The 10,296-nt window shown below is 41.5% G+C and overlaps 2 protein-coding genes across 3 annotated transcripts in view; one reads left to right on the forward strand and one right to left on the reverse strand.

Annotated features, from left to right (window-relative positions):
- Positions 1-3,978, reverse strand: part of itpk1b (inositol-tetrakisphosphate 1-kinase b) — a 33,156-nt gene extending 29,178 nt beyond the window's left edge. Inside the window, exons 1-2 of the mRNA XM_026151297.1 lie at positions 3,705-3,978; positions 3,047-3,199 (exon numbers count right to left, since the gene is read on the reverse strand). Of these exons, the coding sequence (XP_026007082.1) occupies positions 3,047-3,141 (95 nt within the window). The 5' untranslated portion in view covers positions 3,142-3,199; positions 3,705-3,978. The remainder of the gene's footprint in view (positions 1-3,046; positions 3,200-3,704) is intronic.
- A 1,389-nt stretch (positions 3,979-5,367) lies between these two features.
- On the forward strand, positions 5,368-9,924 carry LOC113011890 (ubiquitin protein ligase E3 component n-recognin 7). Of its 2 annotated transcripts, XM_026151721.1 has the most exons (12): positions 5,368-5,513; positions 6,500-6,617; positions 6,924-7,057; positions 7,142-7,202; positions 7,300-7,395; positions 7,487-7,540; positions 7,627-7,732; positions 7,818-7,945; positions 8,657-8,851; positions 8,963-9,119; positions 9,228-9,289; positions 9,371-9,924. In XM_026151721.1, the coding sequence occupies exons 2-12, from the start codon at positions 6,501-6,503 to the stop codon at positions 9,452-9,454; spliced, it is 1,194 nt and encodes a 397-aa protein (XP_026007506.1). In that variant the 5' UTR covers positions 5,368-5,513; position 6,500; the 3' UTR covers positions 9,455-9,924. The 2 variants fall into 2 exon arrangements, with proteins under 2 accessions (XP_026007506.1, XP_026007505.1); XM_026151720.1 differs by lacking the exon at positions 5,368-5,513 and having other exon boundaries at positions 6,357-6,617.
- The last annotated feature ends 372 nt before the right edge of the window (positions 9,925-10,296 follow it).

Here is a 10,296-nt window from a genome sequence, read left to right on the forward strand (position 1 = left end):
TGGGGCTTTACTTAGGTGGATCAGCCAGCTATACTTTGAGATATTTATTTATTTTAACCCTTATCTGTTTAAAACCTAGATTAAATGAATTACTCTCGATTTTGAAAATTCAGAAATTGATGTTCTGCTCCAACGACTCTGTGAGCTAAACGGCATGAAGAACATTCTGGAGAGGCAGCTGATTTTTGCTAGTCAAAAAATACAAAGCTTCTTTCGACTACTCCCTTACTCACATGGGATCACCACAGCAGATGGATTCACAAATTTGATTTGGCAGACTTTTAGACTAGAGGCCCTTCCTCTCTTCTCCTCTTGCTCTTGAATTGGAGACCTTTTACCTTTTAAATATACATGTTATTAATTATTAGTTTATTTATCTTTTTCTGCTCATTCCAGGTTTATATACAAGTCTTCCAACAATTTCAGTAAACTCCTTGCATTTGTTATTATTAGTATATTGTAGTATAATGTAGATGAGAGTTGTGGTGAAACTGAAGAATGAGAAAATAATATTTTCAGATAATCTAATGAAAATCAGGGTTGCTGCTTTTTAAAGCATCAGGCATGTGTGCCAACTGAAAAGATGCCTCTCAACTGCTGTGCAAGCTGACATGCGGACATAAACTCAACTAGCTCTGACCAGCAGGAACCCCAAAGTCCAGATGCAAGAGACAGGACAGACTCTTCAATTATGCACACACAATGTCAGCTGCTTACCACATGATGACAGGGGAAATTCTGTCCAGTCACTGTTTAAAAGTAACACTGACACATGGTTTATCTTTCATAATAATAAATGATGCAGGGAAACAGATAAATTTAAACCATCAAGTAAAAATTGCACTTCATGAAATTAAGCACAAAGGGTCACTAAATGAATTTAATACTACATAAAGTCTCTTTAATTTGGAACAGACTTCCTCAGACGCACAACACCAGGTCCAGATAAAGTTTAAAATTGCCACATCCTGTACCTCTTTTCAAAAGTCGCGGCTTTTTAGAAAACATACATGCAAGGTGGTAGGGTGTTCTTAGTGCCATCCTTCCTTTCCTCATAACATTTGTTTCTATGCTACATGACTGGAGTAGGAAAAGGAGAACTTGAAGAAAAGTTTCCCTGACTAACAGGGAGAAGTAGTCATGTGTGAACATATACAAGCCACATTCACTTTGTGGCTCATTTGCAGTTATCTGCTGTGCCATTTGTTGCAGTTTTCAAAGGCTATGCGTCACAAAGACCAATTCTTAATGCTGAGCCAGAGCTCTTCGTGTCAAACATATCGAACAAACCTATATCCAGCTCATAGGGAAGAAGGTGGTGAGCAGGATGCAGGGAGGAGGGGAGGTATGCTCGGAGCTTTATGTAGAGATTAAAAATGTTTCGTGGATTACAGTGTGGTAATCTGCTGACTCAATCAGGTTGCTTTATGAGGCAACACACTGTTGGAAAAGGTGAAAATCCTTCTGGAACATATCAACATATCTGATGTACTGAGGCACATGTGTGCAAAATCACAGGACCGGAGATTACATTGTTTTGTCCAGCCTCTCTCAGATTTTCAAGACATGTTACTATGTGATAACTAGCCCTCATACAGTGCAAGTAGGTAAGGTCACATCGAGCCAAATACTTATACTGGAAACTAGTATGATACCTACTAAAACAAAAAACGGCACAGTGAACCAGCTAGAGCTTCTCTCTCTAACCCTTTCATATTGCTATGCGAGATTCAACAGTTGCTCGGATTTTTTTTTATTGCAAATATTCAAAGGTAACAAATTGTGTCTGCTTGATTAACGACACCCATCTCTTGTCTGAAGTGTCTGGGGAGTTGCACACACTGAAAAAGACACCTACAGGAAAGTGAAAGTGAGAGTAGAAGACAGAAACTAATAAAAGCACAGAGTTTTGTCTTTTTCCCCCTTTTTTTTTTGACCTCACTTTAAATGTATTTGCTCATTTATTACTAAATTTTTTTGTTTACAAAGTTAGGAAACAACGTCTAAGTCAGGGCTCATATTAGTGGAAAAATCTCAAGTCCATTAGCACTTGTATCCGAATGGTACCCAAAACCGATACTGTACTTCAGTATCTGTACTGAAAACGTCAGACTGCTGCATCACCAGCAGCTAGGCAGCTGTTGCAATGAGACTATAAAGCGGCTGTCTCGCCCTAATGCCCTTTGACAATCTGATATACTGTACAGCACCTATCGTAAAACAGCAAGGACGAGCTCACATCTGCTAAGAAAATATAGGCCCTTCAGCTTGTGTAACACTTGACTCAGCTGGATAAGAGACACAACAAAATAGTGTGCACACAGCACTCACATAGATGCGTCTGTCAAGGCTGGGGGAATCTGTGCAAATTCTTACACCAGCCTTGACTAAATTCATGTTAGGACGATGCATTTGGTAAGAACAGGTTTATTTTCTGTTGATAAACAGAGACAAAAGCCTCAGACTGAGCTAGCACTGTTCCATCTACATATGATAAAAAATGATATGGTGGTCAGAGTTGAACATCAAATGCTACTTTTTAGATACGTTAATAAGGAAGAGACTTTTTCTTTTAGACCACATTTAGCTGCTTTAAAGTTTAACACTCTGAGCCAACTGACCTAATAATAAAACTGGTTTTGTCAGCTTATCCTGTTACACATTTACCATGCACCAACAAGCACTGTGCCAGGACATACACAAAACAGGCTTGTGCCTGATCCTTTGGGGAACCCATTTCTTCACAATACAACAGAAAAGGAGATTAGCAGTACGGCTTCAGGCCACATCAGCAACCTTAAATGCTTAGCATGCATGAGTAGGGATGTCACTCACTGACATTTGGTGAGCACGTTTGTGTGAAAAGTGCCTAAGGGCTTAAATCTGTGAGAAGAGTCCTCCTTGTCACAGAGCCTTAAGGGGAAGTTTCGATGAATTGTCACATAACTTGTTAACCATAGGGGCCAACTATGTGAATGCATGTAGTTTGACGGCTGTTCTTCAATCATTTCAACTGCAAACAATAAACTGGAGTTAGTTAGCGAACCTGCACAGATCAGCAAAGGCCTGGAAATTCAGTTTCTTCATCTTCTTCTCGCTGAGCCAGTAGCCGACTCTCCGGCCTTTCAGGAAAGTCTGCATTTCCACTGTGCCCCTGGTCCTTTTTTTTGCAGGTAAATGGTGCAACTAATGACTCAACCTGGACAGACGAGAACAGACCCCCCCCCACACACACACACACACACGTTAGTGTCACAACAGCCAACCAGGGAGCAATCTGGGGAATAATTAAGTTCACTGCTCGGTTACTGATACGTTGCTCCAAAGCAATAAGTGACGTCTTCTACCAGTCTGTCTCTTGGATATTCACGGTCTTGTGGTTAGCATGATATAGTTTCCAAACGTAATATTACAGTGCATCCGGCTGAGCATCAGCGAATCCCACACACTGACCCTCTTTTGCTAACCCCAACTGCTAACGTTAGCTGGCTAGCTATGTAGTGACAATCTCCAGAGCTAACCGATGGCGTGCAATTAGGAAACGCAAGCTAGCTTCCTAGCTTTACAGGCTGAACACAGTCGTAATACGTGCCCATAAGAAATGAGTGAATTGTTAGCGGAAACAGCTCCTGGTTACCTAAAAATAAGGCAACTCCCTCAACTAGATAAAGCTGACATCGGGAGGCTATAGAGAGCTAACTAACCTGGCAGTTTTAGCACAGTTCCCCTTGAATTTGCGTCCTCTTCAGAAACTAGCTCGCGTAGTTTGCCATTCTCAGCCCGTTCGCTGGAGAAGGAGTAACAAGCACGATGACAGGCACCGCTGGGCTCACGTTGAGATGTTGCTGGTGTTTTCTCTCTCAGTCTCTGAACTGGACTGCCCGCACACACCCAGGATCCAGGAGACTGATGCCGCCTTCACGACCCCCTCGGAAAACACCACCCCTGCCTGACTGACTGTCGAATCACAGCGCGTCTTGCTTTCACGCGCCTTCCTGCTTCCACTAATGATTATCTTTCCTGTTATGATATAGAATAATCGAGTCATTGTTTATCTATAAAATGTAACAAGATAATTAACGAAAAGACGTCCCTTAACTATATATATATATATATATATTATCGTCATATTTTCCCATTTCAAACCCCTCAAATGTTAATTCACGATTTGAATAATTAGAACAAGTTCTGTTGATTTGCCTTTCTAATAATAAATGACGAGATGCGTTAATACTTATTTCGTCCCTCCACATTCATCATCTCTTCCAGTTTTTGACCCGTAACAGACAAGAGAAGCATGTCACACTAGCGCCATCCGTTGGAAAACTATCGAAACGTCCAACATGTTTTCCCCATGCTTAAACCCCATGCTGGCGGGGCGATCGTGGCTCAAGAGTTGGGAGTTCGCCTTGTAATCGGAAGGTTGCCGGTTCGAGCCCCGGCTCGGACAGTCTCGGTCGTTGTGTCCTTGGGCAAGACACTTCACCCGTTGCCTACTGGTGGTGGTCAGAGGGCCCGGTGGCGCCAGTGTCCAGCCTCGCCTCTGTCAGTGCGCCCCAAGGTGGCTGTGGCTACAATGTAGCTGCCATCACCAATGTGTGTGTGAATGGGTGGATGACTGGTTGTGTAAAGCGCTTTGGGGTCCTTAGGGACTAGTAAAGCGCTATAAATACAGGCCATTTACCATTTAAACTGAAAAGGCATCTAATTAAAAGTCAGCGATTGGGGGTTTCCACCCAAGTGGCACAAAAACAACCAACAACAAAAGGTTATTAATCAGAATTTGTGGAATGCCACAGCCAGTGTTATAAAATGAGAAAAGTAATATGAAGATCATTAGAGGGAGTGCAAGAGAGAGACAGGAAGGAAACACCTCTGCAGGTGTTAACCACAACAAACAGTTGCTGCTGTTTCAATTTATTTTTAATATCACACACTTTTATGATTTTACTGAAGTTTTATTGTGATGACAAATGCTTTCATCAAGTCTTTTTTTGGAGTACTGTGAAGTCCTGCACGTGGTGATCCAAAGGTTAAAACTCCAGCTATAGGCTTTCAGTTAGTAAAAAGGTAGCACATTAACACTCATGTTTTGGCTTAATTGCACTTGCTATATACCAGGTGTTGTTCATTATGTTATTCACAATTTTAAAATGTTATTCATTATGGATTCAACTCTATATTCAACTCTATATTTCGCCTGCAAACAATTTCCCCCAGTCCCAATTTTTCTGTTATTTCATCGATGCTCTGAATTTGTTTGCCATCCCAAATTAGATACTGTTCAGCCTATCGCTTGAATAGCCACACATGCAGGGGTTTGGATTTTATTTTGTTTTAAATCCATCCATTAAATCCATTTAAATCCACGCATCCAACCTGTCCAGAATCTAATTGAATACAATTCTTAATTCTACGAGGTTTTCAAAAACTAAACTATTTCAAAAATACACAACGGACGCTGCTCAAGTGGCTGGAAGGAGGACAGACCACAGACTAAACCATAAAAAAGGGTAGGGTATATTATATTCTTTAAACTTACAGAGAGCTCTATTATTTTCTTGCTCCCTCGCCTCTCCTTCTTTGGGACCAGCACTGTTCATTTCCATTGTTTCCACTGGAGTGGAGAGTTTTTTTGTTTTCCTTTTATGATAATTCACACCACTCACCAATTTACAACTTGTTTCTATTTTGAGAAATATACGCCAGCTGTTATAGAAATATGACCATTGCCTATGTCTACAGACAAAACTTAAGGCAATTCGTCTATTTACATATTGGGCGAATTAACACTTAAACATCTTCTCCTGATATGCCCTTTTAAAGCCTTTGTGATGCTAGATCCAAACAAAAATATATATATATATGTAAAAAAGAAAATAAACAGATAAAAATCAGTCGTACTTGTTTGTGCAACAGCCATTAATTCGTAAACCCCAAAACGGAAATAGACCCGAAACGGAAATAGACCCGAAACGGAATCTATTTTATTATTAGGTGCCACTTATAATAGCTAACGTTTAATTTTTTTGATAAAGGATGAACTAATGTTTCCTAAATCAGCTCTGTTTTATTATTAAAGATAGATTACCGCTTGTAAGATGAGTAAAATATCTTTGGATGGTGTTTTTGTTCTATATATGCTACTATTATTTTTGCTTATTGCGTTGTAATGTGTTTATTTTTATTTAAAAGTACTTTAAAATATATATATAATAATAAATAAAACACTACTAGATTTTTAAGGGAACCACTGAAAATGAAAGTGCAGTAGAGTTTAATTTTTTTTAAATTCGTTTTTTAAAATTTTATTTATTTATTTATTTTTAAACAATAGCAGGTCGTGAATAGGTATCTTGCGTCACTTCCTCCACGTGGTCTCGGCCTAAACTCCCGCCAGGAACAGTCGTTTGTCAACAGTGTGGCGGTACCGCAGCTGCTGCTCAGTCTTCGGTGTTTCATTGTTTACGTTGGAGTCATCTTTACCCTCACTTCCCAGGATGGCAGCGAACAAGGGCGACTCGGATATTGATGATATTCTTACCAGCGAAGAAGAGCTCGAGAAGGCTTTGTGTGTGCTGGCTGGGAGCGACCCAGACAACTGCTCTTACTCCAAGGTAGGAGAAGCTTCCTGCACAGCAGCCCTGCAGCCTGTGTGTCGCCCATTGTACGCCTAGTAGCCTTTTCCAAATGCTGCATTGTAGTGTGGTCTGTGCATTGTAAGCGTTTTGTTTTTCTTTGTGTTAAATGTTGCAATCTGCACCGCTGAGTTTCTGTGTGGTTCTCGTCACCGATGTTTATGAGAAGCACGGTGGAAGTATTGTTATGTTAAAGCACATTTTCTCTTTGTTACGGATGTCAAATCAGTAATATTTTGTGAATTGATGCTGTGTGTTGATGCCACGTGTGTTGTTGCTCTGCAGGGTTATGTGAAGAGACAGGCGGTGTTTGCCTGCAACACTTGCACTCCAAATGATGCAGAGCCTGCTGGGGTTTGTCTGGCCTGCGCCAATAAATGCCATGATGGACACGACATCTTTGAACTGTATACCAAAAGGTAGAAATCCTTCTATGTTGACTGAGTAGACTGAGCATTCAGCTTTTGGCCCACAGTTTTCTAATATTTCTATTTTTCTTGCAGAAATTTTCGCTGTGATTGTGGAAACAGAAAGTTTGGGGGCTTCCATTGCCAGCTAAATCCTGTGAGACGCTTTGAATCTCTTGTCTCCCAGATGTGTTTGCCACGTGTGCGATACGTTCCAGTTGTTTCAATTGTTCATTCCCCCTCTTTCTTTTTAGGTTAAAGAAGAGGAAAATATTAGAAATCGCTACAATCACAACTTCAGTGGGTTCTACTGCACGTGTCACCGGCCGTACCCAGACACCGATGACCAGGTCCGTCTTTTTTTTTGTTGTTGTTCACCCTAAACCCTGCTGCTTGTTTCTCTGTCATCTGTGGCTATATATAAATAAATCTGTTTAACAGGATGAAGACGAGATGATTCAGTGCGTCATCTGTGAGGATTGGTTACACAGCAGGGTAAGCTTGAGAGGATTTTTGATCTGCATGTTATCATTTCTGTGAGTCCTCTGCTCTTTTATTTATTTATTTTTGGCCTTAAATAGCACTTAGGCTGCCCTGTGGTTGAACCCGAGGAGCTTCAAGAGATGGTATGTGAGGCCTGCATGAACAAGGCTCCTTTCTTGTGGACGTATGCTGCCCACATCGCAGGTAACAAATTTTTTTGACTGTAACTAACTAGGCAGACATTTAGCAGCAAAATTCAGATAATCATTAATTCATCTTTTCCATTTAGTTCCGCCTGTGATCCAAGTGGGTGATGCCGAAGAGGAAGTAGAGGTCGACATTGAGGGGGAAGACCGTGAGGCTGGTCAAAGAAAGGACGAGGAACCGTCCTCTAGTGATGAGCGCACAGAACCAGAGGTGAGAAACGGTTCTGCTGTTTGCATGGATTCTGGGATAGTGGAGAACTAAAAATGGCTTTGTGCAAGTTAAAATGAGGGCAGAACATTACTTTACTTTTGACTTATTTATAATCAAACAATGGCATTTGAATTCAGATCTATGTTTACATGTTTATTCTTTTAGTTGTGTTCTCATAATGCATAAATTACATTATAAAAAACAAAACAAAAAATAATTTAAGTTGAAAGGAATCCATAATATATCTTGCTGTGTTTACCACTTGCTTTGCTTTGTTACTCTCCTATTTATGTTCTGGAGTATATTTTACCTTTGTCTATTTTGTGACCTCATTTGGAGCAACACTGTCCAACTTTTCTGAATGCCAGTGCGCCACTAGGTGGGGCTGGAGAGTAATGAGCAGACTATGAGCCAGACAGCAGGCACCAGCTCCTGTTATCGTGCTTTCCTCTCCTCTGGGGTAATTAGAGGAGAAATGACCCATGAGGCACAGCTTCCTCTGCTCTGTAGATGACTTTGGCCGGGCTTCACAGGCTAGCTTACTGTAAACTGCCGATTTTCATCGCCCAACCGTCTTACCGCGTCACTCGCAGTGAGACTTCCCCAGGATGCGTCTGCATTCCTGCATGAGTGGAGATGTTTCACCAAGCCCAGGTGTGCCTGTGCCTCTTGTATAATACAGTCACTCACCCCATCTCATTTGTGTCGTAGGAAGCTGTAAACAGGAGTTTCCCTGGCAAACGAACTCACGAGGAAATGACAGGCAGCCCTGCGATGGCTACAACGAAAATTGTGGAGTGCAAGCTGAAGGAGCTGCAGGCCCGCGGGCTAGAGAGGCTGAGACGGGGAGCGGTGTTCTGGCCTTACAGCTGGCGCGCTGAGCTTTGCACCTGCACGAGCTGCAAGGTGAGACAGAATTTCTAGCTCCAAGATTGTAATGTAGACTCACAAAAGCCAGAATGCTGCAAGTTATCCCTGTTTCTGAATGCCTGTCCCCTGTGTGCTGCATTTCCTCAGAGGGCCTATGTTGCTGCTGAGGTGCAGTTTCTCTTGGATCAGTCTGACACTATTCTGGCCTATGAGAAGAGAGGCTTGCATGAGCCCTTCGGGCAGCACCCACTGATGGCGCTAATGAACTCGATGGACCGTGTACAGCAGCTGGAGGTCATTTACGGTGAGGATAGGGAGGGAAGCCACGGGGTCAGTTGTCCTGCGTAAAGTGAAATTCAAAGCACTGGCGCATTGATGCGGCGGACTAATTAATCTTGTGTTCTTCCCTCAGGTTTCAACGAGCTGACGACCTCAATCAGTGAATTTTTAGAGCAGTGTGCCTCTGAAGGAAAGGTGAGAAGTGGATGTCTATGTGAGTCACATCTTCTTTCTTCTGCTCAAATCTCAGACCTAACACTTCTGTGTCTACATCAGACAGTCACAGTCGAAGCTGTACATCAACTCTTTGAGGAGCTGCAGGCCAGAAAAAGACGCAGAACCAGCGACGGAAATCAGTAACAAGGTGTCCACTCTGCTGCCACCGTACGCCATGTTCACGGGCTGTCTGGACTGAATGTGTCACCCTCCTCTTGAATAAACCGTTTTGCTGCAATCAATGTGATGTTTGAAGTTGGGGGTAAAAAAAAAAGTTTTAGTTTCAAGTTTTTACTTTATTATTTGAAGGTTTGAGGTTCGTGTCATAACTGGGTTATGATGATGCCTCAACTTTAAAGATTGTGATTAAAGTTTACCTCACATAAATATTGCACACTATTACATTTGTGAACATACAGAGTTTGTTGAATGAACATGATTATTGTGTGAAAGTATGTAAGTTTGGCTGAATTTGATGCCATAATCCTTGCACTGCTAAGACAAACCGGTCTGTAAATGTCATGTGAAAGACTCACTGTGATGAAAATAGTGACTAACGCTCAAAATAAAAGTACTAGAAATCTGCTGTAAGGTAAACTAAAACTTGAACAAGAGCATGCATTGGAGCTTTTTATTTTATATTATAAAACCAGATCTACTTTCTGATGGTTATTTCCTGCAAATTATGGAAAGAGTTTCAGGGATAACCCCCCCCCCCCCCCCCCTTTCAAGAAACTGTTAATGTTTTTATTTAAAAAAAAGAAAAAAGCTGAGAGCAATTTAAGTAGATAATGGACACAGAAGCACTGTAAGCATGCTGTTTTTTAAACTTTGGTAGGTTATAGAGCAGATGCACCTTTTCATATTATGTCAGACTTCTATTTTTTAACTTAAATATGTTTGCTTGTCTGTTTTGACCATGCCAGTGGTTTGCACTGTTGTCACACAGTGAGAAGGTTCTGGGTCAGCTGGCGCCTTTTTGTGTT

The sequence above is a fragment of the Astatotilapia calliptera genome, chromosome 19, assembly GCF_900246225.1.
Source record: "Astatotilapia calliptera chromosome 19, fAstCal1.2, whole genome shotgun sequence".
Lineage (NCBI taxonomy): Eukaryota > Metazoa > Chordata > Actinopteri > Cichliformes > Cichlidae > Astatotilapia > Astatotilapia calliptera.

What these genes read in the sequence shown, in the direction of transcription:
- LOC113011890 (XM_026151721.1), top strand. Translation starts at nt 6,501, where the DNA reads ATGGCAGCGAACAAGGGCGACTCGGATATTGATGATATTCTTACCAGC. An exon ending in TCCATTGCCAGCTAAATCCT is followed by an intron (nt 7,203 to 7,299) that starts GTGAGACGCTTT and finishes CTTTCTTTTTAG; the next exon opens with GTTAAAGAAGAGGAAAATAT. An exon ending in GCAGCTGGAGGTCATTTACG is followed by an intron (nt 9,120 to 9,227) that starts GTGAGGATAGGG and finishes TTCTTCCCTCAG; the next exon opens with GTTTCAACGAGCTGACGACC.